The sequence below is a fragment of the Toxotes jaculatrix genome, chromosome 17 (assembly GCF_017976425.1).
Source record: "Toxotes jaculatrix isolate fToxJac2 chromosome 17, fToxJac2.pri, whole genome shotgun sequence".
In the NCBI taxonomy this organism is placed as follows: Eukaryota; Metazoa; Chordata; class Actinopteri; family Toxotidae; genus Toxotes; species Toxotes jaculatrix.
Genome location: NC_054410.1, coordinates 5050927 through 5078323, shown reverse-complemented (window position 1 = coordinate 5078323; position 27397 = coordinate 5050927). Strand labels below are relative to the sequence as shown.

At 41.2% G+C, this 27397-nt stretch overlaps 5 protein-coding genes across 7 annotated transcripts; 4 read left to right on the top strand and 1 right to left on the bottom strand.

The window, feature by feature from the left end:
* The first annotated feature begins 54 nt into the window (after positions 1-54).
* Positions 55-2485, top strand: cenpo (centromere protein O). The gene is made up of 6 exons (XM_041060241.1): positions 55-179; positions 323-474; positions 1047-1197; positions 1361-1632; positions 2010-2169; positions 2307-2485. Exons 1-6 carry the CDS (start codon positions 158-160, stop codon positions 2414-2416), a joined length of 867 nt encoding a protein of 288 aa, XP_040916175.1. The 5' UTR covers positions 55-157; the 3' UTR covers positions 2417-2485.
* Positions 2486-4062: 1577 nt separating this feature from the next.
* Positions 4063-6980, top strand: tp53i3 (tumor protein p53 inducible protein 3). The gene is made up of 7 exons (XM_041060180.1): positions 4063-4160; positions 4803-4878; positions 5022-5195; positions 5329-5596; positions 5732-5944; positions 6130-6326; positions 6449-6980. Exons 2-7 carry the CDS (start codon positions 4825-4827, stop codon positions 6644-6646), a joined length of 1104 nt encoding a protein of 367 aa, XP_040916114.1. The 5' UTR covers positions 4063-4160; positions 4803-4824; the 3' UTR covers positions 6647-6980.
* coq8ab (coenzyme Q8A, genome duplicate b) lies at positions 5100-26789 on the bottom strand. 3 transcript variants are annotated; one of them, XR_005896209.1, is made up of 18 exons: positions 26514-26789; positions 25982-26135; positions 24101-24406; positions 23907-23973; positions 22317-22385; positions 22190-22192; positions 20937-21062; positions 19656-19741; positions 19427-19567; positions 19250-19331; positions 19006-19099; positions 18357-18498; positions 18030-18137; positions 17869-17934; positions 17557-17643; positions 16288-16639; positions 11834-11908; positions 5100-5130 (listed from the first exon to the last, which is right to left on the bottom strand). XR_005896209.1 is itself a non-coding variant. In XM_041060176.1 (16 exons), exons 2-16 carry the CDS (start codon positions 26114-26116, stop codon positions 16346-16348), a joined length of 1806 nt encoding a protein of 601 aa, XP_040916110.1. In that variant the 5' UTR covers positions 26117-26135; positions 26514-26787; the 3' UTR covers positions 15800-16345. The 3 variants fall into 3 exon arrangements, 2 of the variants coding, with proteins under 2 accessions (XP_040916110.1, XP_040916111.1); XM_041060176.1 differs by lacking the exons at positions 5100-5130; positions 11834-11908 and having other exon boundaries at positions 15800-16639; positions 26514-26787; XM_041060177.1 differs by lacking the exons at positions 5100-5130; positions 11834-11908; positions 22190-22192 and having other exon boundaries at positions 15801-16639; positions 26514-26784.
* Positions 8015-11934, top strand: LOC121197591 (dnaJ homolog subfamily C member 5-like). Its single transcript, XM_041061269.1, has 4 exons — positions 8015-8124; positions 9566-9782; positions 10055-10238; positions 11840-11934. The coding sequence occupies exons 1-4, from the start codon at positions 8015-8017 to the stop codon at positions 11932-11934; spliced, it is 606 nt and encodes a 201-aa protein (XP_040917203.1).
* Positions 12346-15413, top strand: LOC121197590 (zinc transporter 2-like). The gene is made up of 8 exons (XM_041061268.1): positions 12346-12410; positions 12553-12749; positions 12968-13114; positions 13848-14001; positions 14108-14318; positions 14739-14844; positions 14940-15074; positions 15280-15413. The coding sequence occupies exons 1-8, from the start codon at positions 12346-12348 to the stop codon at positions 15411-15413; spliced, it is 1149 nt and encodes a 382-aa protein (XP_040917202.1).
* Positions 26790-27397: the final 608 nt, after the last annotated feature.

Genomic DNA, 27397 nt, shown 5'->3' with positions numbered 1-27397 from the left:
CTCTTGTGAATGTGCTTCCGGGTTGAAGCTGTGGGCGGTGTCGCAAACAATGATGACGCAGGAGCCGCCAAAATCAAAAACCCGGAAGTCGCAGCGGCTGTTTTCACACCGTCAAACACAAAAATAAATAAAAACAACTTTGTAAAAAAAAAAGAATATGGAGGGAGCATCTGCGAAAGGTAAGTCGGACCGCGGAGAGCCGCGGCGCGTCGGAAGGAGTTTGCTTCGACGCTGCGTTAGCTAATGCTCGCTGTTCACGAGACCGTTTCTGTCTGTCTGATACGAGTTTGTGTGTGTGTGTGTGTGTACCTGTGTTTTACAGGTGTTTTAAGTCACCTGAGTCTGCTGGAGGTTCAGGCAAGGAGCCGTAAAGCTCGTCCACAGCAGCGGAGTCGTGTAAAGGAGCTGAAGGCGGAAACGGAGGCGCTGATGATCCAGAGGGACCAGCTGAAGGCAGAGATACAGACACTGAAGGTGCTGCAGGATGCTCCGAGAGTCTGAGCATGATGTTTGTTTGTCTGTTATTTATTTGATAAAGATATGACACTTAAATAATCTGTGTACAGATGGAACAAAAGATTCAGTGGCACACACCAAGTTACCTGGATAAAACTTTATTATACAACAGTCCTGCAATAAATCCCACCTTCATGAAGGTTGTAATATACGGTTTTTATTTTAATTGTAGTGAAATGTTTCTGCAACTTTATGGTCTTCTATGGCTTTGGAAATGTTTTCTTTGTCTATCCAATTTATAAAAATTAGGATACACTAAATTTCTGTTATTATGAATCTGATAAGTTTGGAATAAAATAGTTATTAACTTCATACAAAGTGCAGAAAATTACTTGGTGTGATCACCTTTCAATTAGCTCCAGTCCTCATCTGTACACTTCTCCTCCCTGATAAGTACCTTTGAGAAGTTTTTCAAGGTTTGGCAAGGTGGCAAACCACTAAAATGTCACCATGTGTGTTATTAACTTTATTTATAATGCCGCAGTGCGTACTGATGAATTGTTGCTTCTGGTTACACTGTCCTTCTACAGAGTCTTCAGAAACTGAGAATGGGTATGGACAAACAGGGTACACAAGAAGAGGAAGAGGAAATGGATGAAGACTCGGAGAACTCACAGCTACTGCAGCTGATGGCCAGACATACACAACTGAACGATCTTCTGCATGCTCATCACCTCATTGGTACTGATTACCAGCTTTGTTATTTTGTTTTCATTCACCCATTAATTATTTGACAGTGAGAGGTTGTCATTAATGCCATCCATATATATATGTTTCTTATATATCTAAGATTTATTATCAGTCTGTCTTAAACTTCTCTTGAAACTTTCACCAATGTCACAAGGTGGTTACAACATCATCAAGACCCGTCAGGGTAAAGGAGTGTGCGTGTCTGTGGCGACGGCCTACGAGGGCGTCTACTTAGACACCTACAACCTGGAGATTGACCTGAAGCCGGTGCTGAGGATCATTCGTCATAACATTCCCCCGTTCATTCCCCTGAACAGCCTCGCTGAGCAGAGCAACATGCAGGAGAACATAAGGCCTTTTCTGGACACGCTCAGCCAACATCTCAACGCCTTTGCCGGCCGCAAGCAGCAGCTGAAGCTTATTAAGGTACTTATTAAGTGTTATTAACATAACAGCTATAAATTAAAACAAATGTTTTAAGCTTAAATTAAATAGGTAAAGAGTCAAATATACTAAAAAGCGACCCATGAAACATTTATGTGCGGCAGTTTCTTTTTGCAATTCTGACAACTGGGATATGAACCCAATCACACCCTCTCAGACAACATACTCCTGTTGTTTTCGCAGGATTTTGAACAATGAACAACAACACAGATTTTTAAACACCTAGAAATGATCCGTTTTTCTTTGCGTATTACTTATGGCTTCATTGGCTAAGAAACCTTCAACTGAACTTTAATGACAATAAAAATGGGACTTGCTCTCGTTATTACACTGACCCTGTCTCTCCCGCCTGTTTATAGGAGCAACACAAGTCCATCGAAGTGATGGAGAGTAATGCCTTGTGTTCAATACTGGTGCTGATGTTCACTGTGCCGAGAAAGAAGACCGCTGTTCTCTGCACGTTGGACTACACTGACCACACCAGGTCCCTTCCCACCAGAGTCCACTTTGAAAGTGAAGGTAGGATGGTTTACTCAAACAGCATGTGGACCAGTATAATCCAAGATTCAAGCGCTGCATGCACTGACATTACAGGCACGAAGCTGGACAGTGATTCACAAAACACTGTGTTTCTGTTTGTTTAATTTTTTTTGCAGACAAAAATCTCCCTGATTCTCCAGAGTGGAAGAAAAACTGCAGCCTACTCATGGAGACACCGGTGCACAAGGCTTTGATAACCATGAAGAAAATGGGGAATATTGTTTAATCTAACTGCATGAAAATATGTACATACACACATTCTCGTTGTTTATAATAAAACTTTTTGTTAAACCTTGAGGAATTTGGGTGTGAGTAGATAATAAAGTTGTGTTAATCATTCCAAACTTTCAAGTTCCTCTATGGAGGTTCCACAAGTATTTCCATATTGCCTTTGTCCTTGAGACTTTCTATAAATGCTGTCACCCTCTTGTGTAATGTGTCCCTCTGAAGCTGTCTCAGCCTCTCCATTTCCTCTTGGGCTTTCTGCTGTTGCCTGGCCAGTTCTTTTTCTGATATTGAGTCAATAGTTGCGATGTTTTTCATCTGCATGAAAGACACGTTGCTCTGAATATTGCCTCTGTGTCTCGCCGGACTTGTGGGTTTAACCGACGGCGGTGGCAGCGGTGCTGATATCGACCGACTCTGTTCCACAGATTCAGGCTCAACGTTGGGATGCTGGGCTTTGCTGGAATACAGTCGTCTGCCTTCGGATGTGTGAATACCTCTGAGGGATGTCTCAGTGTTCTTGTGTTCTCCGATTTCTTTCATAGCGATGTTGACTGTGGCTTTAGGTTCACAGACTTTTACCATCACAACTCTACTTTGTTCCTTCGTCAGTGAGTCTCGCCTTTGTTGCAGCATTTTGCGGGTGTACTGGAACTGTTTGTCCAGCATGTTTAGTTTATGCTGGAGATCTCTGTCCTCCCTTCGGTTCAGCACTCTCAGGTCTCTATGCAGCACAGGTCTTCTGTGGTTTTGATCCATTTGTACAAGAGCTGGAGGGAGAAATACATGTTTTTGAGTCCTTGACTAAGTCTGTCATTTTTTTCTTTTTAAATTAAAGCAAAGGATGTCTTTTTCTTACCTGATCTGTGTGCATCATCCCCCAGAGTGCTGTTGTACAGGAGTGTCTGCTGCTATGTCTGTAAGCTTGTGTAATATAATAGCCCCATTGTATCTGAAGTAAAGTGGATGGGATTGTTGTAAAATGCAAGACTGCTGGTGAGAGATTAAATTTCTAGATGCCTTCAGAGGACATTCACAAGGTTTTAATAAATAACAATGACTCAGCTGGTGCGAAACACTTTGAGAAAGTGTTCTCTCCGGATTTATTTTAGAGTCTGGTGATAATGTTGGAATATTTTTAATCATAATAAAATTACTTCTAAAAGACTCCATAGCATTTCAGTTTTACATCATAAATAGTACAATAGCAAATCACTGCACGATGAATACAGATACTCTTATCAGAATTTCTTTATCAAAATATTGGAGCCATGACTTTAGAAATACTGAGGTTACGAGTTTAAAGTCCCTCAACAAAATCCAACTTTTCTAAGAAATGTTTCCTTTACAAAAAAAAAAAGCAACCTGGAATTTAGGAATATAATAATACATTACATTACAATTTCTCAAATTCACATTACTTTTATTTAACTTGTTTTGCCTAAAAACACCTAAACATGTCAGAATCAGCCCTAGAAAATGTAACTGTGTGTAACTTAGTGTTGACAGTAACCTCTTTAGTTAAAATCTGACAAAAAATGTTAAAATATTATTGAGCAGTGTCCCTTTAAAATGCCGCCTCCCACCCACCCACCTCCACCTACCCACCCACCCACCCACGCACCACCTGACAGTTTGATCTCTCCTGCGCCAAACTGAAGCTGCTCTGGATGATGGCAAAGCAAAACTTCCCAAAAACTCACTCAGTCGTCTCTGAGTGCATGAACTGTTGACAGCTCTGCTTGGTGAGTTCATTATTTATCACTGTCATTCTTTTCATGCTTTAACGTAATTTACGGGTAACAGGGCGTCAGATGAGCAGCTGCCTTTAACTACAAAATGGTGCATTTTCTTCTTCTAATCGTACCTCTGATATAACTTAACCTATCTGCTGTTTTCATTTAGACACTTTAATAAAAGGTACTTGTGTCTACGACCTGAAGTTTTTACGTTACAGCGCAGGCGCGTTGCGTAACGGGTCATTACGTAATCCTGGGTCTCCACTGATGCCAACGCTGAACCGCTTTACTATGACCACTGCTTCTTCAGTTTACACTAGACTAGACTGTTAATACAATTTTACCTACATATTTAAGAAACTAAAGCATGTTTGCATTCTTTTAATATAGCACCACGGTCTATAAACAGATTTGTAGAAGAAACAACAGGTTTACAGCAGAAATAAATCCCAGAGAATAAACATTGTCAGTGGGACAATTACACAGTTTCTAGGGAGGACTTATATATTAAATTACCATTATAAATGCAGGTATAATGATATAATTACAGCTGTGTGAGAACTGGTTCTCTCTTCTTTGTTCAGGTATGGTCACTAATGGTAACCAGTTCTTCTTTTTTCTTTTCTTTTTTTTCTGATCAAATCACAGTTTCTGCTGCTGGAACTATCAAATGCATCAAATCCTACACTCTGGAAGATTTTTACTGGGAAACACCCACCAGACGGTGAGTGTTTCACACCGCAGATTAAACGTTTTCATGAAGCTGAACTTGCTGTTGTTTATGTTATGGCATTTCACAAACCAGTTAAAGGGTAGCAGGGCTTGTATTTCAAGAAAAATTTCAGCCTGTTTTATTTCCTCTTATAGGCCTGGCGCAAGTGTTGCTCGAGTTTTTCCAAGATGATGCAGGCAGTGTGTGTTGACGTACCAGGAGGACCAGAGAATTTGCTGCTGCGGACGATCCCCAGACCTCAACCTAAAGATGGAGAAGTCCTGATTAAAGTTCATGCAACTGCCCTCAACAGGGCAGATTTATTACAGGTAGAATATAATACACACTTACAAAGAAAGCACAACACAGCGCTCTGTCAATATGATGGCTTGTCTGATTCTGAAACACATCTCAGATCATATAAACCTCATCTCACAATGCTTTATTTACTGGCTTCCATAGCGACGAGGACTGTACCCACCTCCCCCAGGTGAGACTGATATCATAGGCCTGGAGGTTGCTGGGACTGTAGATAGTCTGGGTCCTCGGTTGAAAAGAGGCTGGAAGCCAGATGACCGGGTCATGGCCTTGCTCAGTGGAGGAGGATATGCAGAATATGTTTCAGTGCCTGAAGAGCTTCTCATGCTGGTTCCCACTAATCTCACACTGTGCCAGGCTGCTGCGATCCCAGAGGCCTGGCTCACTGCTTTTCAGCTGCTGGCTCTCATAGGTATACCAACCTTTTTTTTTTTTAACATTACTTTTTTCACCCCCCACCTCTGTGTTTCCATTTTCTGTAATTAACTACAGGCCAATATCAAATTCTGTACTTGTGTCTTGTTGCCATCTGTCTACTCTGCCACAGCTCAGGTGAAGGAAGGTGAGGTGGTGCTGGTTCATGCTGGTGCCAGCGGAGTCGGAACAGCTGCTGTTCAGCTGGTTCGTCTGTTTGGTGCCGTGCCCATCGTTACTGCGGGGAGCCCAGAGAAGCTAAAGATGGCTGAGGAACTGGGAGCCGCAGCTGGGTTTAACTACAAAGAGGAAAGCTTCGCACAGGGAGTTCATGACTTTACAGGAGGTGAATTGTGAAGCTGTGTTGACAGTTCACTGTGCTGCAGGGCTGATGTGCTGTCTTTGTGTTTTTGTTTTTGTTTGACAGTGATTTATCAAACAATATGGCAGAGTTTTGTAGAATTTTCCTTGTATTTTCTTTGATGTCGCTGGTTCACAATTCAACAGAATAACTACATTTTGATTTCACAGGTAAGGGAGCAGACGTCATCCTTGACTGCATTGGTGGATGTAACTGGGAGCAAAATGTGAACTGCTTAGCCACTGATGGCAGGTGGGTGCTGTACGGCACCATGGGTGGCAGGGCAGTAGAGGGAGATCTTCTGGGCAAACTGCTCTCCAAGCGCGGACACTTGCTCAGCAGCCTCCTCCGCTCCCGCAGCCTTCAGGTGAGAATCCAAACCAAACCAGCTGTGTGTCTCTCTATCTCGTTTTCCAAATTTTCACACACCTCTTGTATTTACATGTCTATAACCGAGATTGGCTCTGGCTCTGTATTTTCTCTTCACAGTACAAAGCCGACCTGGTCAGCGCGTTTTCAGGCAGAGCTTTACCGCATTTCTCAGACCAGGCAGTTTCCTTGAGGCCAGTGATTGACAGCACATTCAACCTGGAGGACATCGCTGAGGCTCATAGGCACATGGAGGCCAATAAGAACACGGGGAAGATTATCATCAATGTGATTCCACAGAAACAGGAAACTCAGTGATAAACAGCTGCAGTGACATTAACAGAATCTTACAAGACAGTGTTATTGAAAAACAATTGTTGATCATGATTTTAAATGTGCATCATGCACCAACAGTGCGAAGGTGCTATCTTTGCAGTTATGCATTTTTTGTGCAGTATTTGTGCAGTTTCTTCTGTGGTGCCATTATAGCGACAACTGATTCAGGATGACCCATTTCTAAATGTTTATAACTGGTATTGCTTTCATGCTGGAGATAGAGAAAGGCCTCCTGCCACAGCAGATCTACACACAGAGTAATGTGGTTAGTACAGACTGAGTATGATGGCCAAACCTTTGCACCACCACAGTTACTGTTTGTTTTACACTTATGAAATAAAAAGTAACAATAACATTTGAAGAATGATTTTTTTAAGTGTCTGTTTGTTGTTTTACACTTATGAAATAAAAAGTAACAATAACATTTGAAGAATGATTTTTTTAAGTGTCTGTTTGTTGTGGGGTTGTATTTACTTCTTTTTACTTAAAAAAATAAAATATGTAATTTGCCCTTTCAGCTGTAAGTGGTAGTAGTAGTTGTTATAAGCTGTTATTTAAATGCTTAGCTGCATTTAACTAGAGTTTAATTAAAATGTGAATTGTTTTTCAAAGACGTTTCCTGGAGAGAACTGTGTAATTATGGCACTCATTATAGGGAAAACAGAGCAATCCCGTCCACCAGTTTGGCAACAGGCAAACATACGGCTGTATACGGAGCGTATCATGGAATAAATAATAAATATTGGAATTAATAAATAAATGAAAAAAAGAACAATTTCTGCGATTGAAGTTAAGTTTTTCCTTAAGGGAAATTACACATTTTGCCATTTTCGATGCGTTTCTTAATCGTATTTAAATGACCTGATTCACTGTTTAGACGGAATTAATTGAAAAGCATTTTCTTTGAAGAAACTTTATTAGAAACACAGAAAACACATCACGTCATGACGTCACGGACCAAACGTTAAGACAATCAGAGAGGACAGCTTTACGATTCGAAAAAAAACAAAAACAAACAAAAAAACATTTTAAACGTGTTTAACGTCCTAATGCGAACGTTAACTAAGTCAGTTAGTTTGTCGTGAGTTTACCCCGCCGAAGAAAAGCGATAAGACCAGTTAAGTACAAAAGTTTTTATGTGTATTTTCCTCCTAACTTCAACCTTATTTATATAAAAACTAAAGTGGGCTGTTAAGACTTCTGGCATGTTTTAACTTCACTATTTCCGTGGCTTGTTAACTCCCTGACGGGACTTACGAGTCATTAAAATCGCATGTATTTGTCCGTACTGTATCTGGTAATGTTTGCGTTTTTTTTTTTTTTAATGTCACAGACACTAAATCCTAAGTCATGCACCCACGCAGACATCAACGGAGACTGTCGGGAGCAGGAGAGAGTTTGTACAAAGTCCTGGGCCTGGAGAAAGGAGCAAGTCCAGAGGAAATAAAAGAGGCGTACAGGTATGTGTGCGTACAAAGATTAATTATTTCGTTATATGCATTGTTTTGAACACCTGTGCACCTGCTTGTCCAGTCAGCCAATCATGTGGCAGCAGTGCAGGGTATTAAATCATGGAGGTACAGGTCAGGAGCTTCAGTTAATGTTCACATCAGATATCATGATGAGGAACAAAGTGTGATCTCATTTACTTTGACTGTGGCATGATTGTTGGTGCCAGGTGAGACGGGCTGATTTGACTTTTTCTGGAGCCGCTGATCTCCTGGGATTTTCACACACTCCAGCACAATAATGCTTCATGGAGCAAAGTAAAAGTCGTCTCAAACTGTTTTCATGAACACAAGAGTGAGTTCAGTGAACTTTAGTGGCCTCCACAGTCACCAGATCTGAATCCAGTAAAACACCTTTGGGATGTGGTAGAGTGGGAGATTTGCAGCTGACAAGTCTGAAGAATTGACGTGATACAATCATGTCAACATGAACCAGAATCTCAAATGAACTCTTCCGACATCTTATCGAATCCAGGCTACGAAGAGCTGCGGCTGTTTTGGACAGAAGGCCTGAGGCTCGCTCAAGTGAACTTTCCATGGGGTCACACCAAAAAGTGCGATGACTGGAGATGGTTGATGAGTTAAAGATGTATTTTCAAGAATTGTGTAATCGTGGACATGTCCAAAGCTGATGTACTACAGTAGCTGGTTCCTGTTTGCATCCGTCGCATGTGGGATCAAGATTTACTCTAATCTCACACAATTTTACGTTAGACCACAAAGGAACTGAACTACTACATGTTTAAGGCAGATAGAGGTCAAATAAAGTATTAGTAGTATCTGAATTTTTTTTTTTTTTTTTTTAAGTTTTTGTTTTACTTTGTTGTGTTTTAATATCTTATCCTACATTTTATTTATATGAATCTTTTGTTGTTGTTTTCTCTGTGTAGCACTTTGTAAATAGTAATTATTTAAAAAAAAAAAATATTATGAAATACTGAAAAACCCAAAGATACTTAGTTTACAGTGACACAAACCAGGCCATGGCCAGGATTCTCCAAATTCCCAACGGTGCCAGTCGACATTTTTGATTATTATTTTTTCATTATAGGTTTTGATTAACTGTACAGTTATATTATCTATTTATGTTATCTTCCTAACTGTTGATTTGAAGCCGTCTCCACAATGCCACAATATAATTCTGCAGGACGCAACTCTAATCCTTTTATATAACTGGAAAACAAAAGAAAACAAATCAGATTTTAAGATCTTTAGTCTGCAAACACCAGTATCAGTCTAAAATCAACCAAAACGAACCCTATGTAACATGAGTAACTACTGAATGTAAATCCCCAAGGGATCTGAATTCACAGTATGCAGCTCTTGTGTAGATTGATGGACAAGTTAGTTGCCGGCAACAGCAGTGCTCCAATTCTCATTCATGTTTTCCCAGGAAATTGGCGTTAAAGTATCATCCTGATAAGAACCCAGACAACCCAGAGGCAGCTGAGAAATTCAAGGAGATCAACAACGCCCACTCCATTCTCAGCAATGAGAACATACGGATGATCTATGACAAGTATGGATCCACGGGCCTCAGATTGACCTTTCGGTATAGAGGAAATCCTCCATACCGAATCCCAAATCCCAAATCCTGGTGCTGTTGCAAGGTGAGAGGATTTGGTTTGGGACGTCTCCATGTGAAATAAGTGCAAACTGAGCAGATGTCTGCAAGTGATTTTTAATGTAGTAGTAGAAGTATGTTTACATTAGGCAGGGATTTGGATTTTCTCTCCTAAATAATGTCATCCAGCCTTTATGACGTTTCTTCATGTCCTTAAATCTTACACTGTCTTTTATCTTGTAAGGATCAGTCAAAGTGAGCTTGGGATTCAAAAAATACAAATATATTGACATTTAATTGCTTTCCTTTTCTGTTTAGGCACTTAAGTGGTGCTGCTATCTTCTCAGCTGCTGCTGCTTCTGTTTCTACTGCTGTTTCTACTGCTGCTGTTTCTGCTGCTGCTGTTTCTGCTGTGGGAAGTTAATATCGCCCGCAGACGAGGAAGATCTCACAGACGAAAACTCTGAGGACCTTGAGACAGAGATCAGAGAACAGGATGCAGGTGAGCGACTTTGGGTTCACTTTAACTTGTACAGCAGACGAAGGCCATCTCCTGAGTTTTCACACACAGAAAACACAATGCAGGGCGAGTGTACTTTAGCATTTCCTCTGCATCTTTCTAGAGAAATCTGGAATCTGCGATGTAAAAATCCCACGATGGTCATGAGACGTCACTGACCCGCACACAGCACATTTATGTTCCAGTTTCAGAATTCCAATGGATAAAAGCCTCTCTTTTGCCCTTTAGGAGACTTTTATTTCATCTAAACACAGGAAAGTGTGTTGTTTTCACTGAGTAATAGCAGAAATAAGTCAGTGCTCGTATTCGAAGGAATAGTTTTCCACCATTTTTATAAATATGTAGCTGGAGCCAGAAGCTGTTTAGTTTAGCTCAGCATAAAAACTGGAAACACAGAAACAACTAGCATATCTGCTCCCAGTCAATAAATAGTTGACCACATAATAAAACAGGTCTCTGTTTTTGTTGATGCTTTATCTCCGGAGTCTGTCCTCTTTGTGTTTCTAGTCACAGCAGTACCTGGAGTTGTTCTGTTTAGAAAGAAGAAAACGTGGTTTGCTCAGTGTTCTGTTTCACAGCAGGAGATCACGTAATAAATTAATCAGCCGAGTCCTTGTGCTGCAAATGACAAATGAGGTAAAGTTCTTTTCAGGTGATGTTCACTTGTCATCAGCTGACCTGACTGCTGCTCCATGCTGCTTGGCAGAACTTGAAGCATTGTTTCACTGTGGCTGAGTAACGCTAACGCTGCTGGCAATGGGTGTGGACTTGTGTCGTTGCCAAATCACACACTAACGTTTTTAACAAGATTTAACATGTAATAGCACCTTCCTGTAAGTCCTGCAGGAGGCAGCAGAATCAACCGAGGTGGTGCTTTTAATGTTCCGTGTCCCTTTATAACTTTGCTTGCTTTCACTTATCACTGTTGATAATGTTATCAGTGTTGAGCACAGCGGAAAACATGCGCACTAAAATGCTAAAGATGCAGAGCAGTGGGTCTTAATCTGGGAGATAATCGTGGGAGTCGTCACCACCACCACCACCACCATAATAATAATAATAATAATAATAATAATATTTTTTTTTAACATAGAACCAATGTCAGCACAGTGGCAAACAAAACATTAAACTATAATATAACCACCAATAACCATTTAAACTCATAATTTGACCAACAGTTGAAAACCCAAAGGCATTCATGTTACAGTTATCCTCACATTTAAAAAGCAGGAAGCAGCAAATATTTGGTATTTTTACTCGAATGAACTGAAACAGTTATCACAACTGTAAGAAGAATAGCTGGTTGACCTGCGCTGCTATCATCAGGTGTTTATCCTCCTCATTAGACACAATGAGTGGAGATAATTGTAATGGTGAATTTACAGTATAAAATATATGTGATACTGTGATCATAAAAATACTGATAAGGTCAGATAAGTGGTCCATAAACAGTATTTGACTTTCATTTAGTGTCTCTATTGATATGAAATTAATATTTTCTCAGCTGTTTTTTTTTTTAATTCTTAATTAAAAGTAAAGAAACTATATCTGTTATTAAAATCCACTGTTTTTCACACCTGCAGGCAGGAACCCAGTGGCTCATCCTCATGCGACTGGCGGCACCTCGAGGGTCACGCAGCTGGTAGAGTCAGCTGAGGAAGAAACAAATGATGAATGAGTGAGTGGAGCCTTGAGAGCTTCAGGTTCTTGACTATAGTAAATTTTTAAGTTTGCATTTGATTCAGTCTCATATTTATTTATTTAAACATTTATTTTTTTTAATATTGGGCAGAATCCTTGCTGCAGTGATAAATGACATGCAGATAAAAGCTCTGCAATAATTAATTCCCAGGTACTTTACTGTTCCTTCAGATCTGACACGTTTTCAGACTGTTTCTGTAAATAAACTTGCGTGATAGTTTTCTGTCAGTGACCAGCACCTCTGAGCTCAGGAACCTGCCATTGGCTCCTGCTGTGCTCCACCCCTGACAGATAACACGTGTTAGAGCAGGTGGCGAGTTGTCAGGCTTCACTTTGCACTATTTGAACTTAAAAGTAGGGAGCTCCTGAAGAGCAGTCATCTGTGGAAATGGAGTTATCAACGGATTCAGAGAAACAGCATCTGATTGAGGCTCACTTGGAGCCTCTTGGTTGGTATGTTTATATTTGTTCTATTCTCTCATGAATGCTCTTATTTTAACATGTTTGGTTTTTAATATAATTCCATCACGCAAACTGCACTTTTTGTGAACAGTAATTTGTCAGGAAACCAGAAACCAGTTCTGTCTTCTCCTAGGACGAGTTCTCCAGTGGACAAATTCTCAGACTCCAGTGAAGATTCCTCCAGCGTGGACGGTCTGTGGCAACCAGAGCGGCTCTGCCAGGAGACTGATGTGACGTCGGGGGCTGAAAGCGACACAAAACGTTTGGCCAGGAGGAAACTTTTCATCGCCTGCGCTCTCAGCCTGGTGTTCATGACCGGGGAGGTGATTGGTAAGATCAGAGATGATTGTTAAAATTACTTCACCTGCTTCAAATGTGCCTAACTTTATGGATTAAATTTGAACTGACCGTATATAATCCTGAAATGCCCATTAATTTGTCTGTGAAAGCTCTTTTAAATGGGGACTCGGGGGAGACTCCAAGTACATCACAGCCTGGTTCACAGCACACTTCTCTCAGGTCACACACGGGATTTCTCTCCTCTGCAGGTGGATACGCTGCTTCCAGTCTGGCCATCATGACAGATGCAGCTCATCTTCTGACGGATTTCGGGAGCATCTTGATCAGCATCTTCTCTCTGTGGATCTCATCGAGGCCTCAGACGCAAACCATGACCTTTGGGTGGCATCGCGCAGGTGAGCTCACAAACAACTTTTACTTTTTATTTGGTGTAAAGGAAAAAGAGAAACGATGGCTCCATCCCTGAGTGTGGAGTGAGGAAGGCGGCGATTAACTACAGCTGCTCTTAGTAACTACATTAGGAATGATGCTTTCTCTGAATGCGTTTCATAATTTTCAGTCAGCAGCCACGAATCAACAATCAGTCAATTCCGGTTTTAGACAGCTGTTTCATGAACTTAGTTTATCAGTATTTGTAACTTGTATAGAGCAAACCCTTTTTAATAAAAACAAATTCAATGTGCTTAGGCTAATAACAAGGAAACAGTTACAATATTTTGTGTGTTTACTGATCACACCCATTAAACATCCACCGTGCCTGTGGAAAAAGTAAACGAACCCTTGGATTCAATAACTAGTCAAACCTCCTTTGGCTTCCAGTAGATCTGCTTATTAAACTCATTTTCCCCTCCATGATGGCGAGCTGTTTTACACCACACGTAGGTGCTGCGTGTCCTTCCTTAGCTTCATCGGTCCACAAAAGATTTTCCCAGCGGAGTTGAGGAGTGACGAGCTGCTCTTTGACAAACTTCAGGTGTTCATTAGCCGAGGTGTTCACAGACTTTTCCCACTTCTGTGTGTTGAGTTAAAAAAAAGATTGCGTTTGTTGATAATTGTAACTTGGATGAAGATTTTCTACATATTGTAATTTATAAATGTTCTGTGACTCTCTGTTGTTGTGTTGAACAGAGATCCTGGGCATACTGTTGTCAGTTGTGTCCATCTGGGCCATGACAGCGGTGCTGGTCTTATCAGCCATACAAAGGATCACTGATGGCGACTACGACATCGACAGTCAGATCATGTTGATAACCTCAGGCTGTGCCGTGGGGGTCAATGTCCTGTGAGTAGGATGAGCTCACTCTCTGGATGGTTGTGGCTTGGTTTAGAGGGCACTCAGAAGGGATCAGACGCTCCTCTAAAACCAGTTTTGTCTTTGTCTTATTAAGGATGGTCCTGATCCTCCATCAGTCCGGTGCACCCCACGGCCACAGCCACGGGTTTTCCACCAGCCGGCCGCAGGGGGACAGGGAGCGGAGGAGCCACGGCCACACTCACGGACACGGCAACGCCAGCGTGAAGGCGGCCTTCATCCACGTGGTGGGTGATCTGCTGCAAAGTGTCGGGGTCCTGCTGGCCGCCACCATCATCCACTTCTGGGTCAGTGTCGCCAAAAACACTTGCAGGGAGCAGCTGTTTTAGGAAAACATTTAGCCGTTTTCTAAAATGAAACTACACATTTTTAAGCTGCTGAACAAACGGGCTGCCACACACACAGGGTCGTTGTTTGTTTTGATCTTTTAGCAGGAGAATTGTTGACAAAAGATGGAAAATATAGAATAACACCTGCTCTATCCTTTAAAAATCGTAGTTAAAATAGGACAAATTGGGAATGCATAGATATAAATATACTTTAAAGGGCTTAGAGAGAGACAGTCAGACAGTTTGGGTGAAACTGGAGCAAAATATAGATTTAGTAGGAGAACAGTATCAGTGTTTGGAGTTGGTGCAGACAGCAGTAAACCCTCTGGCTTTGTTCTGTGGTTTATTATTTGCTCTACATTTCTTTGTTCCTCACAGCCTGAATATAAAGCAGCGGATCCAATTTGTACGTTCCTGTTCTCAGTTCTTGTTCTCGGGACAACAGTTCCAGTCACAAAGGATGTTTTTAGGATACTGATGGAGGGTAAACACACTTTTCTCTGCATGTGGTGACATTATTATGATTTCTATAACTGCATTTCTGGTACCGGCAGTGAGTGTTTTCCATGTCTTCTGCAGGCAGCCCTCAGGACGTTAACTGCAACACTGCAAGAGAGTTGCTGCTGTCAGTCAGAGGAGTCGCAGGTGTTCACAGTTTGCACGTGTGGAGCCTCAACATGACTCACTCTTTACTCTCCGTCCACGTGGTCACAGGTAAAGGCAAAATCAGCACTGCTTATCTGTACTTCACACAGTCTGAGTGGAGAGGACGTGGAGCACAGCATGGTTAATGACTCCTTTGTTAATTTACCCTGTTCTTAGCTTGGTTAACCATTAAAGATTTTTTTTTATTTTAAAAAGGAAAACTTTATGCCCTCGTGCATTGATGTATGCAGATGGTGTGTATCTGTGTCCTCAGAGGAAGATGTTGATACGCAGACCGTCCTCCTGAACGCAACAAAGATCCTGCGCTCCGAGTTTGGTTTCTCCAGCATCACGATCCAAGTGGAGCGTGGCAGTGCCACCGCTGACGGTTCCGGGACTGTGAGATGACCGTGGGCACGGACTGATGACGGCAAATCCTGAGGCAGGATTCCGGGTTGTTCCTGGTGAACAGGCTCCTACTCGCCCCTGTCCGACCAGCGAATGGTAAAGCTGAACATCTTTACATTTCAGGAGTTTGTGACACTGTTGAATTTCTGAAAACGTTCCTAATGCAAGGTGGTTTTGAGAGCAGGTAACTGGACACTGCTTCCAGCCTCTATGCGTTTTATTCATAGGTAATTCCTCTCCTGCATATATTCAAAATCTTTGAGCTGTCAGACTTTGATTTAATATTTATTCCTGTTGTAATAGTAAGGTTTTAACTTTATCAGTTGCTAATATGTAGGTATAGGTAACAGTATCAAGTGTTCTGATTATTATTGGGATATTTTAAACTTTCACAAAAGTTTCTTTTTCTCTAACACAATTCAATGTGCAGTCTCAGAATTGTATGAATCTTTGATGCCGATTTGTTTTTGCAACATCAGAGTTAATTTATTTGAACTGACGATCCCGGGTCAGATGGTCAGTTCCTCAAACCATACAGGCACAGAATTATTAGGTTGCACAGTACGCACAACACAGCTGTTCTAACAATACGTACAATTAATCTTCACGCATAATATTTAATGTAGAGTTAGTCTGGATGGAGGTCCTGGTTGAGATGAGAAATGGAATATGAAGCACACCAATATGAAATTGTTCTTAACAGACAGACACTGATCTGACTGTTTCTTTCACATGCTCATATCAGTTTACTTGACGAGTCAATAGATTAGACAAGTAAAAAACATTAAACTAGGTAACGTGGACATTGTCTGGCCCAGGCTACCGAAAAATATCTTCACAGGCGAGAATGTGAGAGTTAAATTGTTCAACATACCACAAGCAACACAATAAACTCCTGGGTGGAACATGCTTTCTGGGAAGCTGGTCTTCAGCTAGTGTGTTGACTCATGGCGTCCGTCTTTCCAGTAGTTGCTGTAGGCCTCCTGGAACATGTTCTTGCAGGGTATTTTGGCTTTGAGTTTGGAGCAGATGAGGAAGGAGCCGCCCATCTTTCTGTGGAGGGAGTAGGTTTCCTCGGGAGGCGGCGTCAGTCGCTCCCTCAGCATCACGGGGATGAGGCTGTGGATGCGCTCCGTGGTGCTCTGAGCTCCAAAGTTAAAGGGCTTGGAGGAGGAGAAGGCCTCCCCGAGGATCATCACTGCGTCCACGTGGGCGTCCTCCATCGCCTTGTTACGGGACGTTAGGAGTTAATGCACAGGCTTTAAACCAAAGCATTTAGAGAAACACACAATATGCTTTCTGGCAGAGATTCAGACAAGAAGATCACTCATTAACATCTCTATAAGATATATCTTATTTATTTAATATGTACAATACAATACGTGGAATGAATCTTCTCATCTAACTCTGCCAGAAAGTGAACAAGAATTCTCAAAATGTCAAATCACCACATTCAGTACTTACTGACAATTTTCTGTACTTAAGCAACCATAAGTCTGATTTTAGAACAGTCAGTGAGGTTTTAACGAATTTCCACAAATTTATCACGACAAAGCAGCATTATAACAACAGCATGTAGCGTCACCAGTCAACGTGACAGCAACATGAGACAAAGCTCACATAGGAGGAATTATCAAATACTGTTCTGACAGTGTTGTTGCAGTTCCTCCTGGGCACCAGTAGAGGTCGATAAAGGTCAAAGAAGTCTCAACCCCACTTTAATAAATGTTAATTAAAGTGATAAGATAAACAATTCAGAGCATGCATTTGCGATCAAACATTTTAACTTCTGGCCGTGACAGCCGCCCGCTGTGTGTGCCACACAGTGTGGAGAGTCTGCAGTCGGTCTATCATTCACGCTGATCACACATTACTGCAGTAATTTCACTGATTAATCCTTCTCTCAGTGTGAATGCGTGCTCATGAGTAAAATCAGCTGCAGTCTGGAAAAATAAAAACCTGCAGACTTTTCAGGTTTGGAGAGCTGAAGTTCACACTGAAGGTTTTTGTGTTTTTAAACAGTAATTCTCAGGACTGAGAGGAACTCAGGTTAGTCAGTAAACTAACTAGAAGCACCATCAGTCAATACACAACCGTTGTGGTTTACAGTTTAAAGAGGTACTGTCACGTGTGTGTTTATTACCTTTGACTCGTATCCTGTGAGAAACTTCATGTCTCTGGATTTCTGCAGGACGCCTTCTCTGTCCTGATCTGCAGCTGCCTTAATAATCTGATGTCAGAAATGCACAAGTTAAATAAAAACACTTCTGATCTAATAAAATGTTTGCCTGCATGAAAATAACACGTATTATTAGTCTGATTCTGATTGAGGTTTTGGGTCATTACATGTTATTGGTTAATTTGGTTTGTAGTAGTAACGTGAAAATAAGTCATTACACAAACTGTTCAAATACTGTAAATGTAACTGAACATTTTCAGTTCTACAGTTTCTCACCTCAATGTAGGTATCAGTGAAGCTCTTATCAAATCCTCGCGTGGCTCCAAAATCCAACAACGCGACCTGCAGACATGAACCAGAAAAATCAGACCTCAGTGGGAAAGGAAAATATGAAAGGTGTAGACAGCGTGTGTGTTAGGTAACGGAGGCAAACTGACCTTGTGAGCTTGCGGATCAAAGAAGAAGTTGGACCAGTTTGGATCAGTCTGCATGTATCTGAACTCAAAAAGCTCCCTCAGGCATAAAATCAAGATTTGCTCACAAATCTAGCGGAAGAGGAGGCGAAGGAAAAGGAAAGAGCAGAAGAACTATCTCAGATAAAATTCTCATTAGTGTTTTTTTTTTTTTTTTTAAAGTAGTGCTCTGTGCTGAAAGAAGTGTGTGAAATGACTCTAAATATTGAGAAAAGTAAACTCGGTGTGCAGGCGTAAGTTGTACTGTAAGCGGTGTAGAGTTCGGGGTGGCCTGAAGCTCCGTGGGCGTACCTCATTCCTGAGTTCCTGAGAGAGGTCAGTGGCCTGGTCCAGAGGGAAACCAGGCACCAGCGTCGTGGTGAGGACATGCTGGCTGCTCAGCTCATCAATTACATCAGGCACATAGAAGAAGGGGTGATCTTTCAGCAGCTCTCTGCAACACAAACAGAAACAACAAAGTTAAAGGACACATGTACCTGACCCCAAAGCTGTGATAGCATGTCAACAGAAAGGACTATCTTGGTACACAGCGGTAGAGAGCCATCAACAACTTTATTTATTACTTTAACTTTTAATTAAAACTATGTTGATCTTTATTAGAATGTCTGGTTGTGTAGCTTCTTCATCACAATGTCATTTTTTTAAAAATAAAAATTTAGATTCTTTTGGGTAGGTAGAATTTTTCCCAGTCCCGTTTCATGGAGAACCAGGTCTTGAAAAAAATCCCTTCTTTTGATGATCAAGTACTTTGTAGTAAACATGAGAGGTGGTAGCTACCATGACTGGCAACAGGCAACAAAAAATAGCGGTACCTACAAAAACACAACTGTCATCGACAGAAAATTCAAGGCTAAAAGCAAATAAGGTTTGAAACCACTGAGCCATAGTTTATAAGGTATGTAAAGAGTATCCCAAACTTGCATAACTGTGAACTACTCACTGGAATTTTTTGGCACATTTTGCCTCTCTTATGTAATCACACTCCAGCGCCAGCTCACGGCTCATGACCTCAATGAGGTGCTCAGGAAACAGACCTGTAAACGAGGGCGAGTGTTAAAAAGCTGAAAACCATGACGTTCGAGCTGCCTGGTGCAGGTTAGTGTGTTGACAGTAGAGGAGGTTACAAAGATCAGACAATAGCAGCCGTTATCATAAAAATGATAAAAACCCTCCAACAATGTTACCTTCAGGCAGCGCGTTGCTTAAACTCAGAGCAGTCATGATATTATTCACGTCACTGTCGATACTCTTGGCAACTCCGGGGTACTGAAAGAAAAGATTTGATGGCGTGATGGTGAAGTTCGCTGTATTTCGTCACTGTTTGCTTCCGTGTTTTATCTCGGAGCAAACACCCGTCTCACCTGAATCTTCATGGCCACCTCTCTGCCGTCCTTCAGCCTCGCTAAATGCACCTGACCGATGGAAGCGGCTGCAAATGGCTTCTCCTCAAAGTACTCCAGTTTGTCTCTCCAGTTTGGGCCGAGGTCACTGCTGATGGCTTTCTGCGGAGAGAAAAGAAACCGTCTGAGCAACAGTAAAGACCTTGATTCACTGAGTGTGGGTTGTTCATTACAGCCCTCCATACTGTACCATCATCTGTTTAGTGGGCATGAAGTCAGCGCTCTGTCGAACACGCTCGAAGATTTTGGCCAACTGAGGGTTGATAAAGGCATCATCTGAGAGAGCAGAAGAAGAGAACGGTAAAGTGAAACATGTCGTCCAAAATATTAAAATATATAATAGTTCCACTTGCTAGCTTCTTCTTAATATCATCAATGTGGAGGGTAAACCTCAAAACTGGAAATCTGAACAGCTACAACTCCAGTGACAACTGACCAAACTCCATCTTTCTCCAAACTCAAAGCAAAACAGCCACAGAATCTTCAAGGACAAGAAAGACATGCTGTCCTTCACCACTGGATCTAATGAGTCCATGTTCAGTACAAATGGCTGGAAGCATGAAATGTTTTTGGCAGCAGCAGAAACAAATGGTAAAGACAACACTTCATCGTTTGATCAATTTAAATCGAATAGATTAATCATTTGTCAAAATGGTTGCATGTGATATGATCTAAAGCTCCAGAACAGCTACTAAATGGACCTTGAGGTAATTTTGTCACCTGCTGTTTCCAATGATTTGAACATTTATTTATCTATACGTTAAATAAAGTTTCATTCTAATAAAAGGGGACACAGTTTGTTATTTATGGCTGTTTTAATTTTTGGATTAGAAAATAGATTTTAAAAACGTATTAAAAGACTTAAAATTAATCATTTTTAATTCTGACTGACAGAAGAGGATTTTTATAAACACCTCCAAAACCCCGATAGGTGCTGTTCAATGACCTTCTGCGTTATTGAAAGATGACCAGGGATTTATCTTACAGAACAACAAATGTCTGTGACTCAACAGTAATGATAATACATGAGAGGCCCAAACTGGAGCTTTGGACATCTAATGGCATAACAACACTGTACTGTGAGCATGCTGTTTAAAGTCAACAGACTGCAGTGTCAGTTTAGGCTCAGCATCCTACAATAGCTCAGCTGGAATGGCACTTATTGTGTTCAGCTGGCCTGAGGTTTATTTTCGGTGATGACATTTTCCTGTTGGTAAAGGGATCTTGTTTGTTTGCCAGCGACTCTGTGAATCAGAAGCACACTGGAGTGTTGCTGGGAAGCTAAGGCACCAGTTTACCGTCTGCGTTTGGTCCCTGACGAAAGCAGAAGCTTTATCTGTACACTGACACGTGTGGGCTTACCGTCTATAACATGCCCCCACAGTGTGCTCCGTGAAATGTTAGCCTGATCTGTGCGACTGAAGATAAATTCCTTGTGTTTAATGTGATGAACATTTTTGAAATACCTCACCTTGAATACTGAGCATCTGGCCAAGTTTCAGAGCAGCACCTCGGACTTTGCAGAGTGTCCGGACGATTCTTTCAGCATTGGCTTCAGAGAGGAAGGCACTTGAATCCAATATGGCTTTCTTATCACCTAAAAAACACATTTATCATTAAGCACAGGTACACCTATATTTCATCTACAGATAAGACCATTATTGCTAATCTTTTCAAGGTCAGATTTGATATTGTTTAATAGTTTTCTTTCAACAACAGATTCTGTAATTAAAACATTTAAGAGGACTCACTAAGATGCGATGAAATCTGTGCACTCTCTGAAGGTGTTGTTTTTTTTTTGTTTGTTTTTTTTAGAAAATCAGAAAATCTTAATAAACAGAGAAATAATGAGGCATATTGCAGACTCTGTCGGGGGATTATCGAACTAACTACAGCTCAACCTCTGTCTGACCTGCACTGCAATGATAAGTTTTTTTTCTCCTCACATATCAGCACTTAACTGTGACTAACAGGAATGTTTCCTTCTACTTTTCCCAACTTCGCCAACACTGCTGTGTGCTTCTCATTTTCCCTGAAGCTTAAAAAGCCAAAATTTATATCTTTCTTCTGATGTTATCATAGGTTCTCCTTCTTTAAGGGGAGGTTACATTAAAACCCTGCAGGATGCTCTGTTATTGGTGTGTGGCACTGATTAAACTGTTGATTTTAATTTAGCAGATGTACAAAACCTTCCCCTTTTTAGAGACTGAGACTGACTTTCCTTTTAATATAAATGTTCATGATATATGTAAACTGTACTTAGTATTAGACCATTATGTATCCTGTGCTTTGAATAGAGCTGGATTTTCTACAAACTCCTTTTTCAGTTTAAAAAAAAAAGAAAAAAGGTCAACTTTCGGTTAAATCAGTGTTTCATTTTGTCTCACTCAGCTATAAGAGAACTGATTTTTTTTCATCGGGAATCTAATCAAAGTAAACAACACAAAGAATCTGACAAAACATCTGATGCCAGCTTTCAGACAGTTCTTGATACTTGGTGATTGCGACACACGTTACCCAACGTGTTCGTTGTCCACAGTGTAAAACTATTTTTTTTATTGCTGACCCCCATTACACCGACTGATTATCTGTGCTAATTGTAATGTTTATGATGAAAGATGACACGATTTGTTTAAATATAACTTGCTATTGGTGATCTCTAATTCCACTGTCTCATTTAAAATCTAAAATGGAATGAGCTGCTCTACAGTAGTAACTATAAACCTTCTGACATCACCACACGTATCCCAGCAAGACGAACAACCTTTTAAGTCTTCACAGTAATATTAACATTAGAACCTAATCATTACCAACCATTAAACCAATAAAACAAAAATCCTGCTCTCATCACCTTGTTGGGGTTTTAAACTTTTCTTTGCCACTTCAGCGATTGCCCCGATGCCAAGTCCAACAGCCAGACCTGCAAAAACAAAATATAGAAAATGATTCACAAACCTTCTCTGAGTAGACAGGCACTGTTTGAGAAGTTAACGCTATCAACCTGGTAATTGTTTTATTTTTTTGTGGAAGCCCACACTGTTACCCTTATCAGTGCCCTCCTGTGCATCTGATAACAGCAACAAAAAAAAGGAGGTGATAACAGAAATCAACAACTAGAGGTGAGTCTGATTTCTGAGAAACACTCAGAGTCCTTGATAGAGTTCAGGGACAAAATCAGGCGAAAGAAGTGGAAGGAAATGACTGATATTACTGTAAGTGTGCTGCCCTTTGATGAGAAGAGAGCTGATAGCTGACAACATGTTTTATATTAGCGGGATTCTCGGGCAGGACTCTTGCATGTCCCTGAAACATGTTCTCAGCTACTGATACTCTGTAATTCCAGTCCTGTGAAGGAGCACGTCTGCAATTCCCACAATGTGACCCCAGCTCCGGAGAACTGGTGACCGAGGTCATCAATGCAAACCCTCTCGACTAAATCCAGGATTAAACTTTGATGTTCAAACAGGGGAGAAATAAAAACAATCAACGACTGTTTATAAAAAACATAAAAAATGTTCTGGCTTTGTGTCTTTAGTAGCACAGACTTAATACTAAATTATATAAACTCTGGGCCGATATCCTGGAGAGCTCTTGCTGCTCTGGAGGAAGTGCCAGCGTTGTCAACAATATTTGCTCAACTTGTTTGCACAACTCATGTCAAAAATAGTAGTGAGTTAGCTAAGAAAATGCCAGAGTCCATTTAGGATTATTACAATTATCCTGAGCTGACAAATGCTCCATATTCAGAGCTCGACATTCAGCTGGTTCAGATGCTCACACATAAATTATTAAGGATTATTTTCATTATTGGCTAATCCACTTAATTTTCTCAAGTCATTTAGTCTAGATTCATTTTCAATCGATCTACAAATCAATGCCTGCACATGTGCACTTTGGTGACACATCCATATTCCTGCTAATAATTTTGTACTGTTCTACAGATCAGCAATTAGTGGTAAAGCACGAAGAAACGCAGCAATGTGCAAGCAAAGGAGGGAAAAAGAAAACTGTAAAACCTGGATGTAAACTACGCAAGTCTCATAAAAAAAAAAAAAAAAACTTTTTTGAGGAAGGAAATTATTTCAACACTTTTCTCAGACCTCAAGAATACACCCAGTACTTTCTGGTGTGTAACACTGAATATAGACTTAATTTCTGCTTATTTATAAGAAAATTCCTGTAAAATTTTTTGGAAGAAAAAACAACTAAAAATGCAAAACAAATTTCCTAATTTCTAATTTATTTATTTATTTATTTTTGCTGAGCATGCATTTTTTTGTTTCCAGCACTACTTTGCTTCATGTTCATAAAGATTGCACCTGCCTTGTAAGCTAACACCCTGGCACTGGGGCAGCTGATGGTCAAACGCCTTGCTGAAAGGCACATTGGCAGTAGTGTTAAATATTTACATTACCCACAGTCGACCAGTAAACACACATACTTCCAAAATTCACCAGCCTTCCTATCCGTGTGACTGGCACCTTCCTCTCTCTGGCTCTTTCACTGAGCTGAAATAAAAGAAAAGAACTAAACTTGAAGGACAAAAGACAAACACAACACTCCTGTGAACACTGAAGCACTGAAATAAGGAATATTGATCACTGATTTAAAAATAAAAGATGTTGGACTGGATACCACTTGCTTATGTTGCTTGACATCTGTTTTCTTGGTGTTTCTGGCTTTATCGATGTCCTCCGATGTCAGCCGCCCCACTGTGGAGTTGTCCTGGTTAAATAACCTCGTCTGTCTGGTGAACAGCTGACTTGACCAGTCCCTGTGGTATTTCAGGTGTTTAGTGCTGGGTCTGCCACCGCAGGTACCCTGTCCACCGTTTACACTTCCAGTGAAACAAGTGCTGAAACAAGCCCCCATAGTCGAATATCTGTGAAGCGCTGCTGTGGTTCTGCGGACGCAGACTTCCTGCTGTCTGCTGAACGTCTCCTGGATTAATGAGACATGATTCGTATGAGCAGGTGGAAAAGGAACAGTCTGACATTTGGGGAAATATACTTATTCACTGTCCTCCTGAGAGTTACGCATACAAGCAAAGTCAGCACACCCCTGGTCAATAGTCATATTGAAGTCATATTGTAACTCTCCCCTGGTCAATATGACCATTGACGAGGGGTCAAATTCCTCTCCTGCAAAGCGTCTTGAGACTGGGAGTCATCTTTTCATTGAGGATTTGGAGCAATGTTGCATCAGACACAACCCTGTGTAAGATGACACAGGTTCGAGTCATTTAACATTTTAGAGATACAGCACGAGGGTGCACTCACGTACACAGTATAACGGTGAATAGGAAGCTAGAGCCAGCAGCCAATTAGCTTAGCTTAGCATAGCATTTTATAAAGACTGGAAACAGATGGTAAACAGTTAGCCTTACTCTTTCCAGAAGTAAAAACAATTTGCCTACCAGCCTTTCTAAAGATCAGTGATGAACTCATTAAGTCTCGTTTATATAATAAGGTGAAGATGACAAAACAATAGTGGTGGTTTGTTAATTTCGGACAGGCTAGCAGTTTCCTCCTGTTTTAAATCTTTTTGCTAAGCTAAGCTAGCTGGCTACTCAGGGTAACTTCATATTTAGTTTTCATCTCAGCAAGAAAGAGGATGAACATCTTTCTCCACATGTCAAACTATTCCTTTAAGCAAAATTGACCCAAACAGACATTTTTTTAATCAAAGCTGTTACTGATCAATCGACTGATTGATTAATACACTAATCATTTCAGCAGAAATCTTCAGTACTGGATGGTTTCTGGGTTTCAGGCACTATAAGGAAGCTGCCATGTGTAGCGGGGGTCAACAGGGGCCAAACAACAAAGCTATGCCAGCACCACCCAGCAGGTTCATATGACCATGACGACACTACGCAGAATTAGAAATGTAAATTGTCTTTCTTTTAATAAACAGCTGATCCCAGAGACTGTCAAGATCGTCAGCCTCTGATGCGATGAAGGTGACAGTTGATTTTAGTTGACAGTTTCAGGAGCAGCTGTTGTAAAACTGACCTACGATCGTTTAATCTTGTGACCGCTGATTTAAACGATCGTAGGTCAACCAATCAAGTTTCAAAGGAAAAATCTCTGGTTTGAAGACCTGTGCAAGGCCACAAAAGTTGAGAGCCACCGGTCTTGATGTTGTTTTGGAGGTTTTACTTCCCAGCAAAGAAAATTTTCTGTGGGAAAACACTGTATTTTAAGTTTCTTTAAGTTTATTCCTTTATTATCCCTCAACTGGGGAAATCTTGTCATTTTTAGCAGTTTTTCGGCCGTAAAACACCACTGTCAGACCCCGACATCAACTAACCCCTTCACTGCTTTACAGCTGAGCTCTGCCCCTCTTTAACTTCTCTTTCAGCATCACCCACCTCATAAAGCTGCTCACTATTGTTATGGTGAAGATGAGGTGACAGTGGCACAAACAGACAGAGAAGGTATCTGGGTTGCATGTTTGTGAAACTCAATCCCTCTCTGCAGCAGCATGACGGGCAAATCACGGCTGACTGCTCACCCTTGCTGATCCGGCGGCGTGATGGAAGTTTACCAGCCTCTGGTTCCCGGTGCGGGGCAGGCCGCCTGGCGTGGCTCTGCCGGCCGCCTGCTTCATCCAGGTCAGACCCCTCCAGACCACCGTGTCACCTGTCATGGTGTTGTCCTGTTCAGACCTGCAGAGCCAGGAATAACAAGTATCTGCACAACAGGTTGTTTTTCAGGCGCTCTGGTGTGATGAATGAGATGAGTGAAGCTGAGGAGCTCATCAGTGTGTTTGACCATCAGTTTATGTTCCCATGCATGTGGGATAAAGCAGGATTTGCACATCCGTGGCATGCTCTGACAAAACAACTTAATCAAACACTGATAAAAGTGTAATATTAACTTGGCTGGCTGTGTGATAAGAGAGCTGAAAGGCAAAAACATGCTCCCTGAAAAGTTTTAAAAACAAACCTGAGGCAATGAACAATGAATTAAACTATTCTGTGACTAGTTTGACTCAGAATGGAGAGAATAAAAGCGACAAAGAGGGAACTTTAACTTCTACTCACCAACAGAAGACCTCTCAGTACCGTTAGCATGCAGCGAGCATTGTCCAACTGTAGCGCAAGTCGCCGTTCACCTTGATTTGACTTGACACAGTTTCTCGTAAACACCTCAACTCCAGCGCGGCGGCAAGGCGGGCGACACGCTGAAGGACATGCAAATTCTCCCCCAGGCGACCCCGGGGGGAGTTTAACAAACACGGGCCAATGAGGCAAAGTTCGGCCGCTAGCCCCGAGTATCAACAAACCTCCGCACTGGTCGGGCCGACTGTCAGTCGCTGCTCAGTGCGAGTGTGTCACGGCGGACGTGGCCGGTTAGGGCGGTCCGTGAACTGAACACATGCGGCGTTCACGACCTATCCGCAATCCGGATTTCTCAGAGATTTTTCACAGGTCCCTTTGAGTTGTAATTTTAATTTATATATTTATTTATTTATTTATGCTTCGATGTAAAAATTAAACTATATGCAGGATTCAGGATTGTGTGAATTTATTCTGCACTGAATAACAACTATAATCAGGGAAACTGGGTTAATTTCATTTTCCAAAATGTAGGAGCATTAAACTATTGAGAAATACTCTCAATTGCCAGTTTATAAAGTACAAAAGCAAAATAAAGAGAAGTGTTTCTGTTACTTAGCCTGCGCTCACTGATATAAACTGGATGGACAAACTGCCAACTGTTGAGTGTACTTGGATATAATTCAGGTTCCTGGAAAACAATCAGATAGACTTCCTTTAGGTACATGAATCACTGCTCCTACTTCTGCTTAGTTTCTTTACACTGCTGAGATTTTGGAGAGCAGTGCAGCAACTGTATATTTTAAGACAGAACTTGTTGGTAGTTAAGGGAGGCGGGCCTGTGTTCAGTAAAGCTGTCACTTCAGAAG

Bases quoted from the DNA above. Each gene is read 5' to 3' on its own strand.
- coq8ab (XM_041060176.1), bottom strand. From the start codon at position 26,116: ATGACAGGTGACACGGTGGTCTGGAGGGGTCTGACCTGGATGAAGCAG. The intron at 19,568-19,655 runs GTACAGTATGGA...TTCTCTCCGCAG, and splicing joins TGCCCACTAAACAGATGATG to AAAGCCATCAGCAGTGACCT. The intron at 19,100-19,249 runs GTAACATTGTTG...CCTCGTTTACAG, and splicing joins AAGCAACGCGCTGCCTGAAG to GTCTGTTTCCTGAGCACCTC.
- LOC121197591 (XM_041061269.1), top strand. From the start codon at position 8,015: ATGCACCCACGCAGACATCAACGGAGACTGTCGGGAGCAGGAGAGAGT. The intron at 8,125-9,565 runs GTATGTGTGCGT...ATGTTTTCCCAG, and splicing joins GAAATAAAAGAGGCGTACAG to GAAATTGGCGTTAAAGTATC. The intron at 9,783-10,054 runs GTGAGAGGATTT...TTTTCTGTTTAG, and splicing joins AATCCTGGTGCTGTTGCAAG to GCACTTAAGTGGTGCTGCTA.
- cenpo (XM_041060241.1), top strand. From the start codon at position 158: ATGGAGGGAGCATCTGCGAAAG. The intron at 475-1,046 runs GTGCTGCAGGAT...GTCCTTCTACAG, and splicing joins CAGAGATACAGACACTGAAG to AGTCTTCAGAAACTGAGAAT. The intron at 1,633-2,009 runs GTACTTATTAAG...GCCTGTTTATAG, and splicing joins AGCAGCTGAAGCTTATTAAG to GAGCAACACAAGTCCATCGA.
- LOC121197590 (XM_041061268.1), top strand. From the start codon at position 12,346: ATGGAGTTATCAACGGATTCAGAGAAACAGCATCTGATTGAGGCTCAC. The intron at 12,750-12,967 runs GTAAGATCAGAG...TCTCCTCTGCAG, and splicing joins CATGACCGGGGAGGTGATTG to GTGGATACGCTGCTTCCAGT. The intron at 14,845-14,939 runs GTAAACACACTT...TGTCTTCTGCAG, and splicing joins TTTTAGGATACTGATGGAGG to GCAGCCCTCAGGACGTTAAC.
- tp53i3 (XM_041060180.1), top strand. From the start codon at position 4,825: ATGCATCAAATCCTACACTCTGGAAGATTTTTACTGGGAAACACCCAC. The intron at 4,879-5,021 runs GTGAGTGTTTCA...TTCCTCTTATAG, and splicing joins TGGGAAACACCCACCAGACG to GCCTGGCGCAAGTGTTGCTC. The intron at 5,196-5,328 runs GTAGAATATAAT...TGGCTTCCATAG, and splicing joins ACAGGGCAGATTTATTACAG to CGACGAGGACTGTACCCACC.